This window comes from Neocloeon triangulifer, unplaced genomic scaffold (assembly GCF_031216515.1).
Source record: "Neocloeon triangulifer isolate White Clay Creek 2 clone unplaced genomic scaffold, ASM3121651v1 ptg000014l, whole genome shotgun sequence".
NCBI lineage: Eukaryota > Metazoa > Arthropoda > Insecta > Ephemeroptera > Baetidae > Neocloeon > Neocloeon triangulifer.
In genome coordinates, this window is record NW_026775556.1 from 2,772,473 (window position 1) to 2,800,432 (window position 27,960).

The 27,960-nt window shown below is 38.9% G+C and overlaps 4 protein-coding genes and 1 non-coding gene across 7 annotated transcripts; 3 read left to right on the plus strand and 2 right to left on the minus strand.

Annotated features, from left to right (window-relative positions):
• Positions 1-6,387: 6,387 nt before the first annotated feature.
• LOC132199821 (SRSF protein kinase 3) lies at positions 6,388-11,095 on the minus strand. 2 transcript variants are annotated; one of them, XM_059624854.1, is made up of 7 exons: positions 10,793-11,095; positions 9,537-10,552; positions 9,168-9,374; positions 9,006-9,113; positions 8,406-8,814; positions 8,012-8,217; positions 6,388-7,919 (listed from the first exon to the last, which is right to left on the minus strand). In XM_059624854.1, exons 1-5 carry the CDS (start codon positions 11,001-11,003, stop codon positions 8,458-8,460), a joined length of 1,899 nt encoding a protein of 632 aa, XP_059480837.1. In that variant the 5' UTR covers positions 11,004-11,095; the 3' UTR covers positions 6,388-7,919; positions 8,012-8,217; positions 8,406-8,457. The 2 variants fall into 2 exon arrangements, with proteins under 2 accessions (XP_059480837.1, XP_059480838.1); XM_059624855.1 differs by lacking the exon at positions 10,793-11,095 and adding an exon at positions 10,620-10,743.
• Positions 11,096-11,193: 98 nt separating this feature from the next.
• LOC132199822 (deoxynucleotidyltransferase terminal-interacting protein 2) lies at positions 11,194-12,919 on the plus strand. 2 transcript variants are annotated; one of them, XM_059624857.1, is made up of 9 exons: positions 11,194-11,363; positions 11,422-11,474; positions 11,524-11,656; positions 11,711-11,874; positions 11,932-11,995; positions 12,052-12,106; positions 12,163-12,400; positions 12,465-12,629; positions 12,692-12,919. In XM_059624857.1, exons 3-9 carry the CDS (start codon positions 11,527-11,529, stop codon positions 12,899-12,901), a joined length of 1,026 nt encoding a protein of 341 aa, XP_059480840.1. In that variant the 5' UTR covers positions 11,194-11,363; positions 11,422-11,474; positions 11,524-11,526; the 3' UTR covers positions 12,902-12,919. The 2 variants fall into 2 exon arrangements, with proteins under 2 accessions (XP_059480840.1, XP_059480839.1); XM_059624856.1 differs by having other exon boundaries at positions 11,356-11,387; positions 11,429-11,474.
• A 238-nt stretch (positions 12,920-13,157) lies between these two features.
• Positions 13,158-13,239, plus strand: Trnas-gcu (transfer RNA serine (anticodon GCU)). The gene has a single exon. It is a non-coding gene; the product is annotated as a tRNA-Ser (tRNA).
• Positions 13,240-13,438: 199 nt separating this feature from the next.
• LOC132200479 (autophagy protein 5) lies at positions 13,439-15,964 on the plus strand. Its single transcript, XM_059625964.1, has 6 exons — positions 13,439-13,700; positions 14,267-14,352; positions 14,409-14,528; positions 14,829-14,953; positions 15,008-15,217; positions 15,276-15,964. The coding sequence occupies exons 1-6, from the start codon at positions 13,545-13,547 to the stop codon at positions 15,386-15,388; spliced, it is 810 nt and encodes a 269-aa protein (XP_059481947.1). The 5' UTR covers positions 13,439-13,544; the 3' UTR covers positions 15,389-15,964.
• A 1,007-nt stretch (positions 15,965-16,971) lies between these two features.
• On the minus strand, positions 16,972-26,355 carry LOC132200478 (coiled-coil and C2 domain-containing protein 1A). Its single transcript, XM_059625963.1, has 2 exons — positions 26,196-26,355; positions 16,972-20,003 (listed from the first exon to the last, which is right to left on the minus strand). Exon 2 carries the CDS (start codon positions 19,739-19,741, stop codon positions 18,437-18,439), a length of 1,305 nt encoding a protein of 434 aa, XP_059481946.1. The 5' UTR covers positions 19,742-20,003; positions 26,196-26,355; the 3' UTR covers positions 16,972-18,436.
• Between the last annotated feature and the right edge of the window lie 1,605 nt (positions 26,356-27,960).

Below are 27,960 nucleotides of genomic sequence, written 5' to 3' on the forward strand. Positions count from 1 at the left end.
AAGCCACCAATAAAATGAATTAAAGTCGAGAGCAACTTGAAAGCCTAACTTAATTTCTCTTCCCACCAACAACGCATGATAGGTCCTGATTACATTTATATAAATTAATTCCGACCGCTCGGCGCGTGCTCAACGGGTTAAAAGAGCGCATTCCAAATTAGGCGGCACTGATTGTACGCCGTGTCGTGTGTGTTTGTTTTTGCGTCCCAGGTGCTGCCGAGGTGCGGACAGATGTTCGGAACCAGCAACTTCCGCTTCCTTCCAAGATGCATTTAATGCACCCCTTTAGGAAGGAAACTAATGCAATCAATATGAACATATGACTCTTTTTTTCTGGTGTGCGCCACTGCTGGTAATAATTAGTGCCAAGTCGGCCGCGCGTTTCCTATAAATTGCGCGTCCACCCCTTTCCTCCTTCGCGCTGTAATAAATGGGACGCGCGCGACACGCCAGACATGCACGATTCGTCAATTTCCCAAAAGGGGTTTTCTAACGAGAAGCAGAGAGTGAGATAAATTGCTGCCAGGCAAAAGAATAAATTGGGTGCGAAAGGAGGATTTTCAAGTTTGACTGACACCAAAATATATTCATTTTTTTTTTAAATTTTAATGTTATTGCTAGAAGGAGTAAAATAATATATATTTTGAATTTTTATTATTATTGAAGTTTTTCTAAATTTTAGTTTTGCAGAAAACAACAAGAACAACAAAAAAATTTAATGAGGCAAATTTTGGCAAATGAAAATAATTTAGGATTATTTTGGGGTGCAAAAATTTCATATTTTTTTTTTATACTATATCCCTCGAAAAATTAAAAACAAAATCTTTAATATTCGTTTTATTCTGGTTTTATTTGAATACACACAAAATTAGCCCTAAATCTAAATTAAGTTCTGAATATTTTAGTTTTTATTGCAACACTTTTGCTAATCATTCATCCAGGATTAGAATTCTTAATGGAGACATGTGAAATTGCGGTTTATAAAAAATGCATCTTCCGCTGCCGGCCGCGGCATCTCTCGCTCGCTATATCGATGCGCCGTTTTTACCACGGATGATGATGTTTGTATTTTTACAACATCCGGCGCTGATGCGGATGACATCTCTGAGTTTGTGCGCGGAGAGTGTATGTTTTTTTTTTTGCCAAGAATGCGCGCAATAATTTCAAGACGTCATTTCATCAGCAATTCAAGATGTTGTTCGTTTCCGATGTTGTATAAATTAGCACACGTTGCACGGTGAGGAATTCGACAGGATATTTCTCAGCACATGATGTCGGTGGGCCAAGGCGAGACCATCGTGGAATTAAACATTAATATATTAATGAGTGTGCGTAAGACTTCATATCATCTCAAAGCTCGAAAGCGTTTCTCTGTAGTTTCTGGTTATATAGAAAAATATTGAAAAAAAGTAAGCAGAGAAAGTTATTTTAAATTTGAAGAAAAGAAAATAAATCAAATGAATTTAACGGAAATATTTTTGCAGAATATCACAGAATATTTTAAATAAAAAATTTAATTAAAGAGGTCATTGTTAAAACTTACAGACACTCCCCAAATTTCTGCTAATTAAAAATCTTAAATGAGTGATTAGTGAAAATAAAAATAATGTGATTTAATACGGTGGCAATCTGACCCAAGTAGTGAGTGTTAAAAAGCAGTAAAATTAATTTATTTAACGCTTTAAAAAATTAATTTTTATAAAAATAACTAAACAAATAATAAATTTTTTAAATAAAAACTTATATAAAAAATTTAAATTGAAATCTTAAATCTTTAAGAAGCACAAAAGTTTTTGTGAAAAATTCTTTCCATTCCAGATCAGATTATCAGCTTTTCTAATTAATATTCGAATGGTGAGCTGCAGGACTCTCAAGGTTTATTGCTTATTGCGCTCTTCCGATTGTAGTGTGTTGTATTAATTAATTGCCTAAGCGCGATTTTCACTTCGGCATAGCAGCAGGTACTTGTATATGATTCACGCTTTGGCACCTTTCTCGTTCTCTAATAATAATTCCATTATTTCAGCTCCGATTAATTTCAGCAGGTATAAAATTTATACTCGTGAGAGAACATTCCGTTTCTGCTCTACTTGCCAATGTCGATCGATTTGTGCCAGGATTTTTTTTATTTATTTGACTTCGTCGCAGCTTTTTATCTGCTTATTCCATTTTCAAAATCATGCAAACAACAAAACGGCGGCAGTTGTTGGAAATTTCGAACAGAGCTGCGCACATACAAAAGGAAAAAGGAACTGGTATATCCGTTTCCTGCGCATTTTCTAACTCTAAGGATGTCCGGTAAACTGCGGCAAAAAGGGTCGTCGCGCACATATTGAGCAGCGAACGAGCAATACACACATTTGGCGCCGACCAATCGCGCAGAGTCCGAATTCAAATCGCGGTTCACTAATTTGAATGATCACGCGCCGCGCACATATCGAAATAAATAAATAAAACCGACGCGTCGGTGCTGCAGCGTCAACAAAGCCAGATAGATTTTTCCGGCCTTTTGTCCAACTCGACTTTTGTCCCGCACCAGTCAACTACCCCCTGCAACAAAAACAGCCCCGACTCCTGCGCAGCTCTGTATAATTGAGCACAATTGAAAGGAGCTTGCTGCGGCGTGTTATTATTTTCAGCACCTATTTGGCGCTGCAAATTGCAGAGAGTAGGCGTTTTGAAATGTAAGCTATTTGTCCGAAATAAGCAGGGCGCTCTTGGGGTGCAGGAAGCATTCTCGCCAGGGGGTGGACGCCGCTCAAATTTAAATCACTTCTTGTTATAACGGTACTTTTTTAATCAGAACATTTTTATGTGCGTAATAAAAAAAATAATTAAAAGTGATAATAGAATATTCAAGCTTATTCTTTTTTTCAGATATTAGTTTTTCCCAAAAACACATGGAAAATAAAAAATATAATAAAGATTCAACTGACTTTGAGATTCCCAAATAGATAGAAGGATTTTATTGTAAATTTTTCCACATCAATTTAATACATAGTTACTTCTGGCTGATTTAGTTCGAAATCTTATTTATCGAACGCAAATAGCAAATAAAAATTTTGTCATTAAAAACAAATATACTTATTTTTGCTTGTTTCAAAGTTAATAATTTATTTCGTTTTTAGAAATTCTCAAATTAAACGAAATGATTTTCCTGAGATTATGAATTTATGTAAAGGGTAAGTTTTCTTAAAATTAGAAAAATAGTTTCTTCACTCATTAAAAGTCTAAATTTTTGCAATATTCAGAACCCAATTTACTGATTGTGAATGAACCTTCAGTAAATTTCCCCTTAAAAAAGTTTCTGTCGCAAAACTTATCAAATTCCAAACCTGATTGAATCAAACTTCAAAGCAAGCCGCAGATTGAATTTAAAAATAATTTCACGCTTAGGCGGGCAACACAGCCACGCGCCGAGCACCACGAATCGATTCAATTTTTCCGCCGCATTTGGCTTCTCTCTGATGCAGTCTGACCGGCCGAACAATGGCGTGACGCCTGCTGCAGCATCCCGATCTGGGGCCGCGATAAAAAGCAAGAAAGACACCTTTCGAAGTGGAAAAGGATGCAGCAGGTATAACGCGCGCATCTGTCAGAGAGAGGTCGGTCAGGTTGAGCATCTGCTCAGGTCCCACGCTCGCGCCGCAGGAGGAAGCGCCGCACAATGGAGCAGCCCCCTGAACAAAGCCGGGTGTACCAAAGTGCACTTCCTTCGATCCGAAGAAACGACGACCGATCGGGCAGCAGGAAACTATCTCAAGACGAAAAACGTTAAACGCACACGCGACGACGGATCTCTTCCTTTATAACTCTGTTTATTACCGAATGTATTATATAAAAAAGGAAACCACCCCCAATTTGTCGCTTGTTGTGGGTAATAAAGTCGTTGCATCCGTATCGAGGTGAGATCTCGACAAATGGAGCGAAACGGACGCGCCGTGACTTTTCTCAACCGATGAATGGAAAACGATTTTGAGAGAGAAGCTTTTCACGCAGGAGGCTGCTCTCATCTCATCTCTAGCTTGCTTGTGACCGGAAGGGACTGCTCGTGTCTTTTCTTTTAGGCGCAGATGCCTGTTACACAGCCAGGCACACAGAAGTCACCAGAGAAATAATAAAAAGGAGGCCCCCTTGTTTCCTTTTCTTTGGTAAGAAACTAATGTGCCATTGGGAAACACGCCGCTTTCAGGGTGTCAAAATATACGCGGAATTTAACTTTTGTTGACTTCCGTTGACTTTAATTTATGATATTACCAAAAAGATCCTAATCGTTAGACCACATTCACAAAACTTATTGTTAGTAGATTATGAAAGGTGGTTTAAATTTTGACCATAACGATGATACGGATCAAAATTTACAAATAAAATTATAATTTGAGAGGGTAAAAGCAAAATTTTGTATTTTAAAAATAAACTTTGACCAAAAAATTTTTATTAAAAGCCTCGTTTCAACTAAAATTATTTATTGTAGGAATTCGACAAAATTTTTATATCTTTAACTTTCATATCTAAGTGTTTGAATGTTTCAAATTAAGAATGCTTTACTAGATTTCCCAGGTAAAAAGTTATTTTAAAAGCACGGACGCCAGAATTTTTACTGAATAATTGTTTTCATTTAGCATAATTTTAAGAATTTTTCAATTAAAATTGAAATAAAATCAATAAAAATAAGTTGATGCTATTTATATACAATGCTTTTGTTCTTCCCACTTCTTCTTTATATTAGTATTCATAAAATAAAACTGTCAAAGGGAGAATGTTAAGGAATATAAATAAATAAATCTAACGTAAGCATAGGTATTGAGCTATTTTTTGCACCTGATTCCAAAAATTATTTGGGGCCTCTGGGCAATAAATTATTCCTCGCCAAAGGAATGTGTGCGCCTGAGGATTTGTAAATTTTTCCCCAAACGACACTTATATGATTATACGGCCTCATAAACGCGCACCACCAGAGCAATAAAAGAGAAATCGCTGAGAATATAACTATGAATAAAAGTAAACGTCACCACTACATTCTCAGGGGGTTGTTTCCGCCCTTGAGTGATTCTTCAGGAATAAGAATGCGCGCTCTTCTTCTAATTGAAAAAACACACATTGGGTAAATATCTGTTTCGGCCACTCCAAATAGTTTCTCTCTGCACTGCTCCGCGGTCTTTTCTCTCTTTCTCAATAAAAGAAGCAGAGCGCGGCGGATTTTGTTACAGAAACTGGTAAGGGTTGAAAAGGATCGGGGAATTCAGCCACAAAAGATTTTTGCCTCAAGAGACCTCGCTAGGCGGATGTGCAGCTTTGGAATATAAATTCTTGTTTTTTCCTTTCAAAAATAAAACAGGAAACGGCGTTTCGTTATGCAGAGCAGATTATTTGGAGCAACTTATTTCGGTTTGGCGCGACAAGTGCTCATTCAGCAAACTCTAAAAGTTTTCGTGCGAGAGACACGGCACATTTTCAAATGATGACAGGCTTAAAATTTAAAAAGCTTTCCCAACAGGAAAATGAAATTGCGGATGTCAAACTTTCCGGTCGAGGTTTGCCGCTGCGTTTTCCTTTCCTTGATAAGTAGTGTGATTAAAAAAATCAAACTTATATTTTACACGCATACGAATTTTAGCAATAAATTTCCTTTAATTTTTATAAATATCATGTTGCAAGTAGTGTAAATATCATTTTTTTTATCGCTAAAGATTTTTCTTGTTTAGTAATAAACGTATAATTGGGCGACGAATAATTAAAATAGATTGCGAAAAAAATGCTGATTGTGTACTTACGGCTCTGAATGCGGAGGAAGTCGGCGCTGTTGGTAAGTATTTGATTAATTACGAAGATGGTCCACGTGACGAGAGCAGCAGGAAGTGCCGATGATGTCACTGCCTCGGCGAATGACGGCGAAATGTGATGGCCAAAGGTGCTCGCGTTCCGGCGAAGAGCCCGCTGCGGGAAAAGGGCGGTCCGACCGTCGAGAGCTTCGGGAGCGACTGTCAGAGGGAGCAGCAGCACACTTAATTAACATTGAACTGCACTTCATTTGTGCTACTGCCACTTTTTTATCTGTAAAACGATATAAAGTTTACAAGTGTAAACTACAAGAATTAACTTAGAAATGGCATTTTATATTTCCCCTTAAATTGTTTAATATATTTCACTTCTTGAATTTATAAATTCCATGATCATATTTAGAAAATATTTTCATTCTAGTCATCTTATTCTTCAAAGAAAAATCGAAGTGTGAAAAATAATTAAAAATTGATTACCATAATCATAAGGAAAGCAGAGTAAAGAAACAATTGTTCATTTGAAGGTTTATCCAGCTTATAATTTATTTCATTTATGCATGGAACAAAGTTTCATCAATAAGATACAACTGTACTTTTCTCTTTTCTGCTCTCACATCCTCTTTTTCGAAATGACGCGGTGTCTGCGCCCGTCCAACCTCGGTAAAGTGCGCGTTGCAGTGGCCGGACGGGACGTTCTTCGCCGGAGTTCATGACTACAAGGGTGTACGTACATCTGGATTGATTGGTTGATACAGAGGTGTTGCTAATTAACAACAGTGTGTGTGTGTTTGTTAATCCTCCATTATATAAATACCCACTTGCAAACAATAATACTTATTATCACTTTTTAAAGACTTAAATTCTTACAGCTGACACGGGGAAACGGGGCTGCTGGCTACATTTCAATTTTTATTCTCTGTTCGGTGTGTTGGCGTATGCACTTGCGAGTTATTATATAGTGTAAGGACATTTTTTCATCAGAAACCTTCTGCACTCGGCTTCTGCTCGATTTTCTGTCAACTTATATGGCGTCAAAAGGGATCTAATTTAGTTTTATTTTTTATTGCTAGGCGTTTGTATAAAATGTTTGAGCTTCGTTTTGTCGATAAAACAATAAAGCACTGGCGGGAGTTGTTGCAATTTTTTTCCTTTCTTCGCAGATGTACAAAAATTGAGTTGTTGTGGCATGCTAGTACAAAAGTCACAGCTTCAAATTGTCCTTACACCGTTGATTATTTTTTTTTTTAATTGGTACTGAATCGATTGATTTTGCATTTTCATACGACATTGATGATGGTTCCATTATAACGCGGAACATTAAATTTTTACTTATTTGATGCAGATACGACGCCGTTGAGGGCGGTGCAGACTCAAAAATGGCACCACCCATACAAGCCCAAGTGGATAGAGATCACAAAATATTTCCTTACGATTGAGTTCATTTTCTTTTTTCAATTTCTAACCACTTTCGAAATCTCTTTTAGTTTAAGTTGACGCAGCTTGGGGTGCTATTTGACTCAGACAGGCCCAAAAGAGCAAGTCAGAAGATTGCTTGGAAATAAACAAGGAAATAAATAAACGAATAAAACATTTGACTTCTCAAAAGAGACAAAGATCTCTCTGGCCACTCTCTTTGGACCTTCTGGTCATTTTTTCTATCACCCTGGAGCCAAGCTGAAAAGGCAATGAAAGTGCAGAGAGCTGGCCTGTGATCAGCGTGACCCCTTCAGGGGGTACATTCACATGTGTGGATCTTGGCTAAAGCAGATATGGACAGGCAATATTCAACATTGCACTCCACACAAATCAACAAACTACTAAACAAAAATATAAAGTCTAACGTCTCGCATTTTGTTGTTTTTTTTTCCAGTAACTGCCGCGCTAATTTAATGAAACTGATTTTAAAGAATAAGTAGTGGTGCTCAGAAAACAGCATTTAAATTAAAACAGAGATGTCTTTTAGTGGCAATATATAACACTGACCATATTTGACTCCAACTCAAAGACAGCAGCGGTAAATTCTTTACATTAGGGGACGCTATCTTAATTAATTGTCATTTGCAATACTTGCAATTGTGTGTTTCTTTTTTCTACTAGGAAAGGCGCCTCCTAAGATGTGCACACCTATGTCCTTCCAACCTGAAAACCAACATAAATTATACTTGGTAAAAAAATCACTAGTTTGTCAATTCTGCTAGTTTGAAAATAATTTGACTGAGGAGAGAACCAACCTGAGTGAGATTTGAGTTTTGCAGTTTCGCCGAGCTATTTGCGTAGATGAAGAGGTGGCCGGCCAGCCGAGAATTGACCGTGTCCTGCATTCGGGCGTGAGGCAGTAAAGGGGGTGAGCTGCTCATACTGCTCACATGCCTGTTGGCCCCATGCAAAAGCAAAGGCGACGAATTCGGGGGTATTGGGGAGAGGGATAGCTGGAGTGCTGCAAAATGAATATTATCCAGTTTAGTTTTAAGAACATTCAAATAATTACACACAAAAATTAGAAAAATTTTCAGATAGGGACAGAAGTGTTCTTCACATAAATTCAGATGGTTTGAGGTTGATTCTGGTTTTCTCATCACGATAATCAGATGATAATCATTTTTCATAATCATAATCATAAGTTACCTGTTTCGGAGTGGCGTCTGTGGTTGAGAAGGACAGGTGTGCAAAGCTCATCTCAGGAGGACTCTGGCTGCATCCACGGCTGCTTGAGACAGTCGGCTGCCGTGGCTCTCTTGTTTGGGTCAAAGGTCAGCATGGGCAAGAGAAAATCGGAGAAGGATCGTGCCGCGCTCTGCTCCCATTCGTATTTTTCAGTCAAAACCTCGTACAACCCCCAGGGCTTGAGTTTGGTTATGTGCTTCAGTTCGCCCTTCTTGTTGAAGAAGTCGCGCGAGTACTTGCCCGACAGGGCTATATCTTTTGGGATTTCGCCCAGGAGCTCGATAATGTGCGCCAGGTGGTCCTCGTCCCGCGAGTAGTCCTCCCCTGAGTGCGGCTCAAACAGGAAATCACCAGTTGCCAACTCAAAAGCCTGAAATTGAAGAAAAAAAAAACTCAGAAATTCACATTGCTAAAAAAAATTTACATAAAAAGTTCAAACATATTTTCAGATAGGGACAGACTTGATTTCATCAAAAAGTTCAGTGGTTTGAGGTATAATTAAGCTTTTTATCATCATCTTAAAAATAGAAAAGTTTTTTAAAATTTTTGACTAAATCTCACCATGCAAGCTGTGCTCCAGAGGTCAGCAGGGGGTCCATAGCCTGCCCCTAAGAGAACTTCCAAACTGCGATACTGTCTAGTCTGTATGTCTTCAGTAAAGTGGTGGTCCTAGTTCAATAAAAATAGTAGACAAAAATACAAATTTATTGAAAATTTTCTTACCACCCAGCATGCGTTTCCTAAGTCAGCAATTTTCACTTCAATGTCACACACTTGACGAACAGGATCTGCCTGCTTTGTTTCAGCAACTGGCCTCCTGTTGTCCTCAGTTGAGCCTGTGTTTGTGATGCTTTCCTCAGAGCCACGCTGCTCCTCCTCGGTTGACATGTCATTAGACGCTTCGGGTGTGTCTTGATGCTCATTGTCAACCTGAAATGTCAATTTAATATTGTTTTAATTTCATCAAGATGGATTTTAAAATATTTTTATTGTAAGTTATCATGTGAAGATACTAAAGAAACACTTTTTAGTCATAGCAGTTTCCGGGTTTCATATTTTTTATTTTAAGTGATATGCGGGTGTCAAAATTACCTCATTTATGACTGGGATATTATTTCCTCCTTCGTTATTGAGAGCTTGATCAGCAGTTCCGTTGTCCAGCAGTTCGTCAGTTCCCGCCGGCTTGATCTCTGCATGTGGCATTTCAGCAAAGCTCTTCCTGTTCTCCAACTTGGTCTTGCCGATCGACTTGAACTCGACTTTTGGAGACTCGATGGTTGACTCGTCCGGACTGGAGACAGTGTTGTTTTCCTGGATCGTTTCCTGTGCGTCCATGTCACTATTGTCGTCTGAGACGTTACCGCCCTTGACCTCCAATTCCTCTAGCTGTTGCATCTGTTGCTCGAGCAGTTGTGCGTGACGCTTTGCCTTGCGCTTCAACTTCTTCTTCTTGTTTCTGGTCATCTTGGACGGGTCTGGGTTCTGCAGCTCCTTGGGAGCCGTGCTGATGGCTGAGCCTGGCAGCTTGGCGCCCATTTTGCTCCACTGGGTGGCCTCGGCGGCCAATTTCTTGACGTAGTTCTCTGTGACGCACAGCAAGATGTTCTCCGGCTTGATATCCGTGTGGATGATCTTGCACTTGGTGTGCAGATAATCAAGCCCGAGGAGCACCTGCCGAATGATGGTCCTCACGTTGGCCAACGGAATGCCTTGGTAATTGCTACGAATGATCAGTTTCAACAAGTTCACGCCTAACACCTCAAACACCATGCACACGTGTGTCCCGTTCACTCCGGTGATTTTGAAATCGTCCAGCAGGGCCACCGTTTTCTCCCGCTTTGAATCCTCAGGATCAGCCTCGCGCACGCACTTGAGCAGTTTGATCTCGTCGAGGGCCGTCTCTGTGTAGTGTGACGCGCTCTTGACCACTTTGAGCGCGACAAAACGCTTTGCCTGCATGTCCCAGCACAACCACACGGTGCTGAAGTGGCCCCAGCCCAATTTCCGCACTACATGGTAGCGCTGATGGAAGAGATCGCCGATTTTGACTGGGTGGTAACCGCCCTTGATGTAGTCCTTGGGGTCCTCCTGCTCGTCGTCGTCAGATCCTGTTGGTTCAAGCATTTTATCGTTAGAGTTAAGGAAGAAAAATAACGCTATGCATGATAAACGGACATGAACTGTCAGGTTAGTGGGTCACGCTTCATGAAAGCGGCACCGTTTTTGCCATCGAGAGGCGTGACCCCTGATAAGGCGCAACGAGACACCGTTTTGCATGTCACTGTGACCGGCCGTTTGTGGATGTGGACGGGGGGAATTGGCGAGAGTTCAAAATGCGTTCAATTTACCTAAGATTTCTTCGCACTCCTCCTCCTCTTCCATCACCGTCTCGCGGCCTCTGGTGCTGCGGTGCGTTCCATCGCCTCTGGTTTTGGTCGAGTTGATCTCGTCGCTTCCTCTGTTCTTACCGCCTCCCTTAGCGCCTTTTCCATTTCGGTGACGCTTCTTCTTCGCTTGTATAGCGGCCACGCGTCGGTTGATGTCGTTTTTGCTACTCATTTTCGGGAAAAATTAAGGGAAAACAACAAAATCGCGTGCGAAACACTTCTAGAAATTCATCATGGCTGCCGAACTGCGATGCTGCCACTGTTGCCAACGTTCCATGCTCCAGGCCATTGACGTCAATCCCATTAATTGCTAAATCTTTTCCATTCTTAACCATCATACGGGTGAAAATATTTAAATAATATCAATTTAGTTTGCTCATTAATCAAATTCTTCTATAATTAACTGAAAATTTCATCTTTCTTACCTACGAAAACGTAGTTAGCACTCAAAAGTTTCTTATTTTGTTTTGTTGGTAAATATTTGCTCTTCGAACGAAAATCATCAGCCTCATCATCGATCAGCATATATGTTGTACAGAATGTACAGGGACATTACAACTTACACATTGATTTACTATTATTATTATTAGGTCCATGAACTTACAACAGGGGAAAAACAAACGCTGAAAACTCACGTGTCGAGGTTTTCAAGGCATTTTCCTATTTAAGCTTTTCTCATTTTTCTCTCAAAGACGATGGATTTATTCACAATTGACACAAAAGGTGCCGAAGAAGAAGGTGGAATTATTTTTTCTAATGACGAGGATGATGCAGACGATTCAAATGGTGAAGAGCCTGTTGAATTTGAAGATGAAAACAAAGAAGGTTCTTGTAACAAAAACAATTATTTTCTCGTTTTGTAACTTTTTTCAAATTTAGGTGACCATTCCAGTCAATTAGATGATGAGGCCAGTAATACTGATGCTGAAACTTCAGACGATTGTGGAGAAGAAGTTGGTGGCAGGGAGGAGGTTGAATGGTCAGATCGTTCAGACGAGGAACAGGATTCAGGTGGAATCAAAGAAGAAGATAATATTAGCGAGGTTGATCAAATAATTTCCTTGAAGTGAAATTTAATTTTAAATAATTCAATCTCTAAGGTATCTGCTGAACCAGTGGACAGGAAAATGAACAACTTATTTGAGGAGTCTTCCGACGAAGAGGGTTGGTCCTTACATTTTTATTTAAAATCACATTAATCTTATTTTGTAAAATTCCAGAGATTGTAAAAGTTAGTAAAAGATTCCAACTTTTTTCCAATGAGCCAAGGAAAAGGTAAACCTCAATAATATTCAAAATGCTATCTTTTTATTATGTATAAAATTTTACAGCGAAAGACAAATTGTGAAGCCGAAGAAAAATGTATTTGACTTCAGTGAAGTGTACATCAATTTTGATATGGACAGTTTTGGCCAAACCACTGCCACAGAGACACTGCAGAGTGCAAGGAAAAGTGAGGTGGACGAACTCCTGGCAAAAAAGAGCATTGCTCATCAACCCGGCTTTAACCAGTTGGATTGTCTCCCTCACAGTGACCTTTCCAAGAAAAAGGCTAGAAAAATAAGACAGGTACTAAACTTGGCTTTTCCATTAGCCAAACTTAAAATAATTCTTTTTATTTAATTTTTTCAAGATTGAGAGAGAAAAGTCGAAAGGAGACAAGTGGTTCAACATGCCAGCGACAGAGGTCACCGAAGAGGTCAAAAGGGACTTAGAAATGCTTCAGATGCGCTCGGCGTTGGACCCTAAGACATTCTACAAGAAAAACGACTTGAAAGTTCTTCCAAAATATTTCCAGGTATGATACAAATTAATAATTAATGTAAGTATAGAAAATTTTAAAATTATTTACTTTGTTAGATTGGCCGAGTGGTGGACAATGCTGCAGATTTTTACCACTCTCGTATTCCGAAGAAAGATCGGAAACGCACAATGGTTGACGAGTTGCTAGCCGATGCAGAATTTCAGCAAAGGAGCAAAAAGAAGTACAAGGAAATTGTAGCTGAGAAGCAGCAAACACATCATAAAGCTCATAGGCAAGCTAAAAAGCTTAAAGGAAGGAAGAAGTAATAAATAACCAAAAATTTTCCAAAACTTTCGCCTCTTCTTTCCCACCAAGATACAATTTTTTATTGCCTAAATTTAATTGGGAAATGTTCAAATTATTAGGAGTGAAATTATGTTGGGTTGCTAATATTTATTTGGGTAATCACAGTGGCCATAATGGCACCTGAATTCTCTACAGGTTGATATTAGGTGTTGCCTGTAGCGGACGTAGGAGCGTCTGAATATTTATACCATAAACTCCCCCTCCAATTGCAACAACGACGAGGTGGCCGAGTGGTTAAGGCGTTGGACTGCTAATCCAATGTGCTCTGCACGCGTGGGTTCGAATCCCATCCTCGTCGCATTTTTGTTAATTTCATTTTTTCCTATAACAACTCCCATAAGCTCTTCCTGAAAACAATACAATTTGATCTAAAAAAAAAAAACGCTTTTATTTTTCTCCAGATATTTCTTCTAAAGATAAAAAAATTCCAACGCTGAGATGTGTGTTTGGAATTTCTGCGGAGAGGAGGAGCGAGCGTTGCGTGTTATGAGAGAGTGAATTCGATCATATGGTCATTGTTTACAAAGACGCCGAGCTGCAAAATGAGCTGCCGCGTTAGCTGAATTTTCGCCAGGATCGGCCGAAACTCGTCGACACCGAACCATGGCAAGTGACCGCGAGGTTCTTCGGCAGGTGTGGGAGGGTAAACTGCCCGTCTGCTTTTCGCTGGCCGAAGAGGAGCTGCAGGTTTTGCAAACGCCAGACGCTTTTTACCTGATGGTGCCAAGACTTTCGTACTTTCCTCTAGTCACAGAAAAGGTTGATTTCTTGCAATTTAGAGCTTGAATGATAATTGTAAATAACCAGAAAGAAGGGTTATCAAACTTCTGAGGTTTTTCTTGACATTTTTGCTGCATTTCCCACAAAAAGGCAATTATTTTACAAAGAATAAGAATTTTGAAAATAATTTTAATTTCTTTTTATAAAAAAAAACCTCTATGCAAATACAGAAAATTAAAAAAAAACCTAGAATGAAATTTGATCCCTAAGTTTCAATTTAATTTTGTATGTATGTAAATTTCCATTACAAAAAAAATCCTTTGCGCTTTTCATCCCCAATCTTTTTGTAATCTACGTGGACCTGAATTTACTCACGGCCACCCTGGCTAGCTACCCACAGGTGTTGGCCCCACGGCCAAAAACTTCATTTAATCCCCTAACAACAGCCCTTTGTGTATCCAATGGTCAATCTGCTTGAAAAGCTCCCCAGTGGTTTTAACCTTTTTATTGTTGCCAGGTGCAGGTGTGTGAATAATTGCACGTCTTGTTTTATTTACAACTCGCTGTGAAAGCGCGGTTGATTTGCATTTGAATTATTTTTGCAGGTAAAAAGGCATTTTGTGAGATTTGTGCACCCTGACAAACAGGATGCTGAGATGTGGCTCGACTTCAATGGGACGCCTCTGAAATGGTTTGTTAGGTTTATGGTCCCTGTCTGCTTTCATCACTGTTTTGTTCTTCTTGCAGGCAATATCCCATAGGGGTTTTATTTGACAGCCTACTTGGCGTCGATGCCACCCTCCCGTGGAACATCACGGTGCATTTCGATAAGTTTCCTGAAAAAGAGCTTTTAAAGTGTCCGTCAAGGTATATTTTCAACATATGTTAATGAATGAATGAATCTTTAAATTATGAAATACTCCATTTCAATGAAAGGACAATTTTAAGGAGAAAACTTAAGTTTATTAAAAACTTTAATTCAAATTTTAATTAAAAAGCAAGAAATAAAATATAAAAAACAATCTTAAAATAGTCAAATTTAAATTATCCTCAAAATTCAATTTCAACCCTTGTTATTGTTTTTTTTTTCAATTTCTATATTTTCCTAATTATATCAAGTTTTTTGGCTGCTTTAACTGCTTTTTAAATATGTAATTGAATTTTCAGAGAAGTTGTTGAGTGCCACTATTTGTCTTGCATAAAAGAAGCAGACGCACTGAAACATCGAACTCACATAGCAACTGCTATGCAGAAAAAAGACCACAACCAATTGTGGCAAGGACTGCAGAACGGTGAAATTAAATATAATTTTTCTCTATAAAATATCATCATTCCGTAAATTCTAGATAAATTTGACCAATTTTGGTCGATAAATAAGAAACTGATGGATTGCAACCAGAAGGAAGGTTTTAAACACATCCCCTACCGCTGCCACAAGGGCGACCAATTTTGTCTGCCACTGCAAAGACTAGTTAGGCCCATCGAAGAATCAGAGAGGTTCAAAACTTTAGGCGACCTTCTCAGTTTGTTGCAGCCTAGTGACGACAAAAACTCGCGTAATTTTATTTGAAAATCATTAGAGGTTTGAAAAAGCTTAATGAGTTTTATTTTTAGTACGGGTGATAACTCAAGGTGTCGAGCCGTCGTGGGACACTCCTCTGCAGTGGTTAAGTGAACACTTCAGCTACCCAGACAATTTCCTCCACCTCAGTCTGCATTCCATTTGAAGAGCAATGAATCGACGCACTACCTAATTCCCAACTCCAGCTTTTCGACATGTATTTTTGCAAATTCGTGTATACTGGACAAGCATCTCTTGAGATTCAAATACGAACTAAATATTATACAAATATTATTCACACCATTAATCTTCATGTGGTTTCTTGTTGGTGAACTTGTGATCAAGCATTTTAAAACGCAGCAATTTGGGAGAGTGATTAATTGTGCTGCCTTTAGTAATATATGTGTACGTTTTGGCACTCTGCGCAGACAACCAAAGCCATATTCTTTTTTGTGCTGATTTTGTTGCTCATTTTTTAATGTATTATTAATTATGTACAAAATTTAGCAACGTTATTAAAAAATATAATTAAATTTTTTCAGATTTTAAATTTAGGCATATTATGTAAATCAGAATTTTGATATTTCATATGAGCATGTCTTTTTTTTATACTTGGGATCTATAACTTTTTGGCCTATTTGAATTGATTTGCTCCAATTATAAAAGCTGATTTTGAAGTGCTCTGTACGCAAAAATAAAACAACTTAACATTAAAAAGTGAAAAAAAAAATATTATTTTATTTTTCACCAAAGAAATTTTATAGGTTTGTAAATATTCATTGTTACTACATTAATGTGCAAGACTTTTTCTCTTTGGTCTTTAATTTGTCATTAGCAGCTCTCACAACCACACTAGAGTTTCCGTAATTGGAGTATATCTTGGTCCGTCTTGTGCCAAAATGCAGATAGTTTTTGGTCTGCTCTGCGGTGCTTTTGGTCTTTTTCCAGTTCTATAAATAATTTTATTACTCATCACCTCAATAAAAGATTATACCAAAAATTTATAATTTTTATCATTTTTATAAAAAAAAATATTTTTTCAAAACATTTGTCGCAGCATAAATATTTTGATTACGTCCTAATTTTTTTGTAGAATAACACAGTTCCAAATATTGTTATTCCATAGGAAAAATTATAAATTTTTTAATCATTTAGAAATATATCTCTTTCAATATCCATTTAATTAATTATTGCAAAAAATCCATTAAAATAAGTTATACATTTTACCTGATAAATAACAATTGCAGTATCTTGGTAACTCTGGACGATTTTCTCAATTTTTTCGTCAAAAGGGTCAGCAACTGCAGGGCATTTGTAATCCATGCGTCCATCAGGAGACAATTGGCCTCATACAATCAGGCAACCCTGAGACAGCGCCGTCTCAAGTTTTGATCCATCGCGCCGCTGGAGATCATATTATTAAGACCAGAGTTTTATAAAAGCCAACTGCGGATAATTTGAGTGCACAATTGTGAAGTGCAGGTTAGAATTCAGTGCCGACTAAAAATAATTGCGCTAAAATAGGAATATCTATTGAGAAGAACAAAAATTACACTTGCAAAAAGCAGGCTTTTTTATTTATTCTATAACTTAAATTCAATGTTGAGCAAGCAGTTAGCGTTAACAGCGCAGAGTGGCGCTCCAAATTTCAGCACGAAAATAAAATGCTAAAAGAAAATCGCAAAGCGGCAGAACTCTCTGCTCTTTCTTTGCGTGCTATTTTTGCGCAGTTGGGGTTTCAGACGAGATGCAAAGTAAAAACTCTAAATTTGTGTTTATTTTGAAAAATGAACTTGTTTATTTTCTTCTTTCGCAGAGAGTATATTGTTTTAATAAATAGAGCAGCGTTATAACACACGTCTTCGTCGTTTTTTTCTTCTGTTTTAATATAAAAATATACAATCTACAATATCAACAGCCTCTCACTATATATATCAAACTTCTTAAAATTTTGCATTCAGGAAATTGTGGACCTTAGTATTGCCGAGGACAAATTTTTCAATAAATAAAATTCTATATTTAATTTATTTCTATCAAGAACGCGCATCAAAGCCGGAATGCGCGCAGAGAGGGCGTTTTAAAATCTAGGAAAGGTACAATTTGTTTTGAGACGATCCTTCTTTTACAAATTACAAGCGCGTGCTTTTGGATGAATCATCAACGCGGACGAGGAAAATTATGTGCAAAATCCCACAAGACCCTCCTGTGATGATTTACATGAGTCGGAACTGTGAGCGGTTTAAATTTTGAAACGTGACCAGCAGCATTGATTCGTTATGCATGTTTTTTCAGTTCTGAAAAAGCCAGCTTTTCACGCAAGAAAAAAATTGTATATAGCTGTCAATATCATATGTAAGTATTGCAAGGAGATTGGATATTATTTGATTATTGAAAAATTATTAGATTTTATAAAAATTACTTATTTCTCTCTCATCAATATGGGCTTTACAGTTGCGTTTAGCTGCCTTTGTATTTTCTCAACATATACTCAACCGCCGTGTTTGAATAGAGTGAGTCATGAAAATTACCTCACAAGTCGTGTGAATTATTGTATTTACATGCTACGTATATGTATAACAAAGCGCCATCTTTTGAACTTGTGATATGCCTTTGAAGCAAATATCGTTTTTCGTCACATTTTTCTACTCTCTTAATTTAAAAGGCAATTTCATTGTAATATAATTTCTAAATCTCTGACTGACATTTATATTTTCAGGCAATTCGACAAGGCAATTCGAGATATTATTCCAGAAAGACGTCTGGAAAGGCACAAGTTGCAATTAATGTATCAGTTATATATTTATATTCAAATGTCATTTGGAAATGTGGCACGTACAGGAAAAGCTCCTTAAAAATATACAAAATAGCCTCTCGTAAAATTACAAAGTGAGCATCATGTTTTTTGGTTAAAATGTACAACTTAATCGTACGCATACTTAATTAAGAGCTAGAGTAAAAAAAAATCTGCTGTATAAAAGGTGGTCAGTACGCGATACTACTTGGGTGGAAATATTTAATCATGTATTATATGGATAAATCAGAGAACACGACGATTTGGTTACGCACTTGCGATCATCAGAGCCTCTACCACTTAAATAAACAAATTAAAGGTCAATACGAACTAAACACTTGGCGAAGAATTCGGAGGAAGTCCAAAGCTGCGTTTGAGCAAGTCGCGGCGGCGGGTATGGCACAGGGGGTGGCCTCCGGGGCGTCACCAGCAGATGGGCCGCGACTCGACCGAGGTGACGGCCGCGTGCCAGGCGGACGGACCCAGCACCTGCACGGGCACCAACGGCTTGAAGGCGAACGGCCTCTTGAGGGTGGGGGGCGCCGGGACGAGGGGCGCCATCAGGGGCGGTGGGGGCGGCGACGCCTCGGCTCGTTTGTCGACGACCCTCTCGCGGAGCTGCTGCTCCTGCTTGAGCCACTTCTGCACCTGCCGGCGGTGGATGGCAAAGCGCTTGGCCACGGCGCGCTGGTTGCCGCTGCACTCGGCGTCGTGGTGGTACGCGTCCAGCGCCTGCAGCTTGAAGTCGAGCGGGTAGGAATGTCTCTTGGCGCGGCCGCCGGGCGAGTCGAGCGGCGAGTCGATCAGCGAAGGCGCAGGTGGGGGCGGTTCGGGCTTCTTGACCAGACACAGGGCCGTGTCCTGCGGAGGGTCCAACGGCGGCCACTGCGGGACGTTCCACAGCCAGCGGCCCAGCCGTTGTCTCTTGGCCGAGGACTCGCCGTCGGCAGAGCCGAGGGCGGCCTCACCTCGCAGTTGGCTCTCCTGGCACAGCCACTTCTGCACCTGGCGGCGGTTGATGCCGAAGAGGCGAGCCGTTGCCCTCTGGTTGCCCTTGCACGCCGCGTTGCTGTAGAACGCGTCCAGCACGTCCAGTTTGAACTGCAGGGTGAACGACCTTCGTTTGCCCCCAGAGGGAGCGGAGGGTGACTCTGCTGGTTGGGGCTCCTCCTCCTCCGTCTGCAAATAGTGCAGACGCTCCTCCACGGCCGGTTTGATGCAAAGGTCAAGGGCGATGGGCTGTTCGTCTTCAAAGTCTTCCTCCTCCTCCTCGTCAGGTTCGACGTTGTTGTTCAGGGAGGCGCGAAGGAGCTTTTCGCCCTGCAGCCACTTTTGGATCTGGCGGCGGTGGATTCCGAACTTGCGGGCTGTGGCCCTCTGGTTGCCCCTGCACTCGGCATCGCGACGGTAGCAGTCAAGGACGTGCAGCTTGAAGGGCGTGGGGTAGACCCTGCGGCCTCCGGAGGGTGTCGGGGCCGCCGAGGTGGGTCGCTCGTCTTCATCGTCGGTGCCCTCGACATCAATGATGCAGTCTATGTCCTGGTCGACAGAGAGCCGCGGCGTGGCCACCGTTGAGCTGAAGCAGTCCTCGTCGTCGTCCATGTGGTGCTTGGCCGCCACCGCCGCCAAGCTGTCTGCCCGGTAGGCGTACGGAGAGGAGGAGGAGAGATCAGACGACGAGCCAGCGCCGCCGCCGCTGAACGCCTCGTCCATTCTCAACAGCAGCATATAAGTGGTTTGTGAGTGGAAATAAAAAAGAAAGAAAGAAGCAGGCGCGTTTCTCCTCCCTGGCTCGCTGGCTGCGCACAGCTGCAGGACCAGTTCTCGCTAGCTTCTCTCTCTCTCTTTCTCGCCGTCTGTTTTTTCTTGCGCTTTTTAACTGTTGTTCATTCTCGAGAAGCCATCTTGACACTCAGGTGTGCTCCTTTGGGCTACTAGGCGGTGGCGAATTTTTTTCTCCTTCTCACGACGTTCCGGCGATCAGGGGCGCCTGAGGAGCAAAAGAGACAAAATGCGATCATTAGTCGAGAATTGCTTTTGTGATGATTCACGCGCAGGAGGAGGATTTGTCAAAATTCAAGGCTCTCTGCACGACCGCACGATTGCAATTTATTTTAATTGCTTATTTAAAAAAAGAATATATATATATATATATATATATGAAAATAAAAATTGTGTAACATGCATGGAATAAAACAGGTTCTACGAATAATTTAAGTTTTTAACTACTTGATATTTTCTAGAACATATACTTAATTTAAAAGCACCAAACCGTTTTAGTGCTGAATTATGCAGCCTATTTATAATAACAAAGTTTAAAAGGAGCGTTTATGGCCTGCATTTTATTGGGCCATCGGCAATGTTAGCGAAAAACTCGCGTTCCGTTTACGATCGGCTCAGCAGCGGCGTTTTTGCCAATTTTCCTGCAGCATCATTTTTCGCCGTGTTTGATTTTGGCCGCACGCGATGCTGATTATTGAGGCAACACGTGCAGCTCTACAAAAGGTTGGTCGCTCTCGCGATAGGTTTCGGAGGCCCCAGTTCATGTTAATTACCGGGCGGCTCTGCTCTTTGAATGGTGCACAGAGCGAGAGAGCCGCGGCCAAGCCGCCGCGAACCAAAACGACATACTAGTTATTTTACACTCACGGGAACGGCCGGATTAAAAAGGTCGGCGAGGAATTTTTGGCATGTCAAGTGGCGCGGCCAAGTCAGAATTGGCGCAGCCACTAATCGATTAAACTCATAACGAGTTTCGATTGATCGTTGGCGAGCGCCAAGCTCTCCGAAACATTTCACGTTGAATTGCGGTGCTTCAAGGCGAAAAACGCCAAAAGCTGCTGCGCGCTTCAACAGAAATCACTCTATTTTGCGGCAGTGTTAATCACATCTTTAATCAAGATTTGAAGTAAGGCTGCATAAACTACGCAAAAGTTAAGAAAAAAGAGGGAAATTTCCATTGAAACTGAAAAGATTTCCGTCAATTTTCAAGACATATTGAGAACAACATTAAAAAATAATTGCAAAATAATGGAAAATATTCCAAATTTAGGCGTGAAATAATTTAGCAATGGTTGCAGCAGTGAAAATAAAAATGCCATGCGTATGCTTGTATTATACAACTTCAAAGACTTTTTTTATTATATTTTAAAATTGTGTACCGCATATTACGTAGAGAAATTAAACTTGCAGAGCGAAACCAGATTAAATTAAAGTGCAGATTTGCATGACTGTCAACCTGTGCGTCCAAGTTTAACACAAATATATAAAATCACACCACAATCAACTCACCATTTTCAAATTCAATGATTGTTTAGAAGCGCCTTGAACACCTCAATTAACGCAGAGAATTGAGCAAATTTCCAATTAATTACAATCTAGTTTTGCAGTAATGAGAATAAGATTAGATGAAATACCGATTACGAAAAGACGTGCTAAAATAAGATGTTTATTATAATAACATGGAAAGTTTATGAAAAAGTCCAATTGATGTGCTGAGTATTTTGGTTGAAGTGCTAGAAAAGATAAGAAAATTTCATCACTTGAAGAAATTTTTAAACAATAAACGCGAGCATGTGAATCACCAATCCTCACTCAATACAAAGTTTTTTCTTCAATATTTATTAATTTAATCGTGAGCTAGTGCGCTTCAGCAAAGTTATAATATAAACAAGCGGCGACCAAGCAGAGATAATTGTCTATATCGCTGCTTTCTTGGTTTAAAAACGAACGAGTTGATCTTGTAATAATATAATAACGCGCCGAGTAATTTGATATTTCGTGCGCGATCTAGTGCAACGATATATTCACAACTTCTGCAACTTGCATCGGCGTGAAATAGAAAGTGAGAATAAAAGATGGTAATTCCTCATCAAAGCTATATACAGCTGATTTGTAGTGAAGTCGGTTTTGTTGAGTTGGCCAACAGCTGCTCCATGAATTAAAATATAAGAGTAATCGACACGCTACTATTTCAGGTAAAAAGGTTGCGGACATATACAAGTGTTATGCAACAGAGGGCTGTGGACGCGAAATGTACATCCTTCGAGAGCTGCCAAAACGCTCGCGAAAACGTGACGAAACTCGCAAAGACACCAAACATTCCAAAGACCTTTCAAGATAAGAGTTCCTTCTATATACTCTGAGAATGAGAAAGGAAAAACTGAGCTAAATTATTGAAGATTACACAGATTTTTTAAAGTGAAAATTTTCTTTTTCTTTTTAATGGTCAAAATTATCCTAAATAGATCCTAAATAGATAAATCTTACAAAAAAATAAATTCAGAAGCAATTTTTTCCAAACTAAATGCTCAAAAATTATAAATTTATTGCTATATGAAATGATGTCATACGCGCCGCTCATTAATTCGAGCTCAATGTTGAATGAATTGCTATGAGCTCAGCCTCTTTATTTGCAAACAAAATTGGCAATAACAAACCTTTTTCCTTTTCGTTATTTTCTATTGTGTTTGGTTTGGGCCGAAAATGTTTTCTCCTTTCTTTCTTCTCTCGCTACTTCACTTTTTTTTTGCACGCGCGCATTATATTCTATTTCGAGTGCTGCGCCTAAAATTCTCGGTGCGCCAAGAATAAAGAATGACTAGTGAGTCACGATTCATGTCGCGGTTTTCCAATGCGCTCTCTCGTTATGCCGAAAGAAGCGAAAACGTGCGCGATAATAAAAAGCTGCCGATTACATGCGCGCACAAACACACACCCAGCAGCTACAACATGCATCACCGCGAGAAATCAAACTTCAAATAAAAACCTCGCGCCGACGTGACGATTAACAAATGAGAGAAAAACAATATAAATAATAATATGAGCAATATCATGAACAACCGATTTGGAAGCAAAATTGTAGACAGGAATTGACGTTTTTTAATAGTGAAGATTATTGAAATGGATTAATAAGCATAAATAAAAATGTAATGCTTTTTTAATTTTCAATTTATAAAATAATCAAATGAAGTTTAATTTTACAATTTTTTTAAGCCTCTTGGGAAATTAAGTTTTTCCAATTAACCATTCAATCAAAGATCAAAAGGCATGTTGTCAAGTGTGGTGGTTTGAAGCTGATTTTTCATCTTAACCTTGAGTCACGCTTCGCTCAATTATAATATTATGCGGACGCTGACGGATGACAACATTAGAAACATACGGCGCTTTATTATGAAATAAATCTCTTGCAAATAAATTAAAATTAAATTCCAAAACCTCAATTATTAAGAAGCGCAGAAAGTGTCTTTTTCATTGCATTTGCCGATGAAGAGTTCGTCAGGCGATAAAGTTTATCTCCGAGGCGATTAGAAGCGACATAAAATTAGACCCTTGATTGGCCCCACGCATGCAAGAAAAGCAGTGACGGTGGTCTCACTTTGCAAGAGAGAGAGAGAGAGAGAGAGAGAGAGAGAGAAGAAAGTCCGAGTGTGCTGCTGATGGTGGAGATTTATTAACATGCTCGAGCTGCCATCAAAATTTGCGCTTTCGAAATTTATTCGCGTTTAAATATAAATATTCTGAGGACAAGACAGGCCACGTGACGAATGTGAAGGTTAAAAAGTGACAGATGGAAATATAATAATCACCGTTTAAATTGGTGGAAATTTGATTTGAAACGCATCGTTGTGTGGGAAATCACCAACACTAATTAGGTCACAGTTCAACATTGAGATTTTATTTTTAATCCTTTAGGTTTTAATTCAATTTTGCATAACCTTGACACTTGCTTTTTAAATTTGAAGCCATCACTTGAATTATTAAAAATTTAAAATATTAGTAAAATAAAAATATTTAAATTCTAAATTCCATTCATAGTCCGATCTGATATGATGAAAAAATTTTTAAATATAAAATTTGAAACATTTTACAAAATAAAAAAAGCATTAAAATGATCTTTAGTATTTCACTGTCATAAAATTCAGCAAATTATTTTAATTTTATTTCCATAGAACGAATTAAGTAATTACGTTATTATAAAACTGCTCAGTTGTTAATTATTATTATTATTATTGATTGCCTCGCGCAATAAAACCTTAACGACAACCGGATTTCTGTTATTTTTTTTCCACTCATTCCCCTACCTGAAGTCACGTTTTTTGCCTCGAGAGACACCCTTTGCTTTTACACGTTGTAAAACACCCTCGACATTTTATTTTACAACCCTGCCAAGGTCTTCCCGAAAATCCCCGAACAATGCCTCTGATTTTCCGGCGGGCGCGGGGGAGAAAATCAGAAAATTATCCTCGGGTCGGTCGGCGAGAGAGAAGAGCAGCCGCGGGGGCAAAAATGCGAGGAATTTGAATGAATGGGTCTGGCAGGCCGGGCAGGTAAAGAAAGAAATCACAAAGGCAGCAGCAGCGAAGAAGGAGCGAGGGTCCAGCAGAAAGATCCTCGTCGTCTTTCTCTCTCTCTTCTCGCGGCCTACGCATCCTGTGTTGGCAGACAAAACGGAGCCTTTTGGCGGGGCTCACACAAACTGCGCGCCGAGACCACCGGACGCACGCGGGCCATTCGCCAAAATAACAAATCCGATTGGCTTTCAATCTAAAAGCCAGTGATGAAAATTAAATTTTTTATATATTAATGTGAATGAAAAAATTTAAAAATTTCCTGATTTACGGTTAAAATGAATTTCAAAAGGTATTTATTGAAATTTAAATTAAATTAACTTAAAAAAATTTCAATTGAATTATGGTTTTGAAATTTGGAACATTTAAATATGTTTGAAATTATTTAATTTTTTTTTTACAAATTGTTATCTGATTGAAATATCCTAATTTCAGATTTTTTGTTACAAGTGATTTGACTAAACCACAGACTGACTAAACGTTCAAAATTAAATTTTAAATATTTTTATTTTAAATTATTTCATTTTAAGGTTCAATAGCAGTGACTGAAGAAATTAAATGACAATCGCAAAATAATGTGCTCTGTTTGTCTCACCATCTGTATGCCCAGAGTTTAAATTGAATAAAAATTTTTTGATTTTTTTATTAAAGAAAAAAAGCAAAATTTAAGCCTCAAATAATTATTTTCTCATTTAGTTAACATTGGCAATACAGGAAACAAGAAGTTAATCTCGCAAAATTTCTGTCCCTTTATAAAAAAAAAACTTGCCATTATTATTTTTAATTATTTTTATACTTATCAAGATGTAATAAATTGTTTCTAGTTTGTAGGGTAATTACCGTTTGTAGTTGACATGAATTCATTGCAGAATATTACAAAAGAACAATTAACCCCCCAACCCCCCTTATTAAAGTCTCCCCAAAACACCTGTTGCAAAATCTTCCCTTAATCTCATTTTTTAATTATATAAAATGAAAGCAAAATTTCACAAACTTTTATTCTTTGGCACATAATTTATAAATTAATTTTTGCGATGAATTAATTTTTTAAATTTTCATTCCCCAAAACCATTCAGAATTTAACTGGATTACCCTTTTCATTTAATTTATTGCATTAAATTGCACATCGCGAATGGTTGCAATTGTTCGGATTGAAGAATTCGTCTCCAGCAAATCCGTGGGCCCGTTTTTGAGTTGGCCCTGGCGCGATCGTGCTGTGAGAAAACGAGCGAGCGAGCAGCGAACGAGTCGGTCGGTCGGTGCTTTTGGCCCCCTCCCTCCCTCCCTCCCCCAGCTTTCATGCTGAACTCGCCAGACATGATGGCGTCGCTCGCTGCTCTTAGTAAGCAACAATCATTTTTTATGTACCAGCCAGCCCCCCACCTCGTTCGAATTCCCTGCCTAGCCCCCACACACATAATCGCCTGATAACACCCTCGGGCGCGCAATCATCGCGAGAAAATGCCGATTCGTCGCCGAAACCGAAATACTGAAAAATGAGAAAAACTTGGCAAAAAATTATGCAAATTAAAGTCGGCAACAAAACAAAAGGCGGGTAAAAGATAAACCAAGAAACTTTCAAAAAATACGAGTTGTTTGGTGTTTTGGAAAATCAATCGCTGGCCAAAATAGGAAATTGAGAGGAGATTCGGGCCGATAATCGGTTGCGTGATTCGCTTCGAAGAACCGCCAGGGTCAAATTACCGAATTGGAAGAGCGAGCGGATGGATGAATGGTGGTGCGAGTCATCGGTCGAGTGCGGTGCGAATATAATTGGCGTGCGGCCGTGCAGATTTTTGGAAAGGGGTTGGTGGCGAAGGTGCTTAGCTTACCTGGACGCGGTCGGGACAGGCAGTCTCGCGACGGGCAAACACGGCGGCTTTCATTCAAATCTTGCACAACATTCCGCCGTCGTCGGTACGAGCGAGGTGCGATCGCGTTTGTTCTTGAGCGACTTGTGCCGAGATATGCACGGCCGATCGCAACAGCCTCTGGCGGAGGAACTCGGCAACGCGGCCTCCGACGGGCTAGACAGCGCGTCGCCACCCGCTCGGCTCGTACCGTCTGCGTGCAACCGACTCGGATGCACTTCGGACCGAATTCGTCTCAAGGTCGCGCGATCTCCCGTCGCCGTTCTTGCTCGCTCGCGAACAATGAATATTTTATTCCTTTTGCTGCCTTTTTATTGTTCGCAGCTGCGACGCTTTCCTACTATTTTATAAAAAGATCACTCCCGAAATTAACTTAAATTTGAATTATCAATTTTTTTTATTTTTAAATAAAATAAGTGTTATTCCAGATAAAGTTTATAATATACTCAAAAAATGGGACTACTGATATTTGATTTTATGTAATTAAATTTCATTGATGAAAATGAAGCAAAATGTATGTGAATTTTAGTGGAAGGAAAAGGGAAAATTTAATTTTGCAGCACCAGTTTTAAAATTTTCCTCATTACATTAAAAAATTTAGGATGTGACACAGTGATTTTTATTGTTTTCATAACAAAGCTTTCGTTGTCACAAATTCAATTAAATGTACAAAAACAAACTATAAAAGGAACAAAAAACAATACGCGAGATATTAAGTATAATATCATGATTTATTCCAGCTCAGTTTAGTTTCAAATTATAGTAAAAAAAAAAATAATCAGAAAATTGGTTGAAATTACGATATTTAATTGACTGTTAAAAATTGGCTTCTTTCTTGAGGTAGGATGGCGTCAAATATTGTGAGCAATTGTGAGGCATTATATTTTATAACTTTTAGCGATTGCATGCATGAATTGAATGACACTATGAGAGACCAAAATGTGGTCTCCAAATGCCCAACATGTACAAAGCTCAAAGCTGGTGCAAATTCTTTCAATACGTTATTTTGTCGCTAGTTTTTTTATTATTAATTATTTAAATTCTCTTTAACCAAAGAAAAGGGATTAAAATTTTTTTGAGTGCGACTTTTTAGAGCATGAAATTCAATGGCTAAAAACGGGTATGATTATTTTAGCGGCTATAATATTATGTTTCGACACCATATATTATATATATTGTTTTACTTCAATATTATATCTAGATGAATTAAATATTAATTTAGAACTTAATTTAAAAACATGTCCACAGCAGAATTCATCATGTGAGGAAAAGAAGCAACACAACCGACAGAACATACAAAATATTATCATTTTCGGTTTTGTTATACAATTCAATTAAGATTCAAAAGACTGTTTTTGATAAGGGTTTAGCTACATTGGCCGCATTGGCCAAAAACTTATTGATTTTTTTTTTAAATTTTGCGAAATTTTTATTTTGTGATATAAACTTTTTGTTTTCATGTTGAAAAAAGTAGAATAATAATATGTTGTTGATTATTAGTCTAGTCTCTTAATTTAATGAAAGAGGAAAGACTTGAAATCTGCTGATAATATTTTAAAATCTTTTCTCTGCTAACATGGGCCTTTGAGCCTCTTATTAAATATCTGTTGCATGTTGTTTATATTTATTACAAACATTTTTTGCGTTTTCTAGAAGTTCCATTTAATCAAAAACTTAGTTTCATTTTCATGTGTACCTAAGCATCCGCCAGCTGCTATGTTATCAG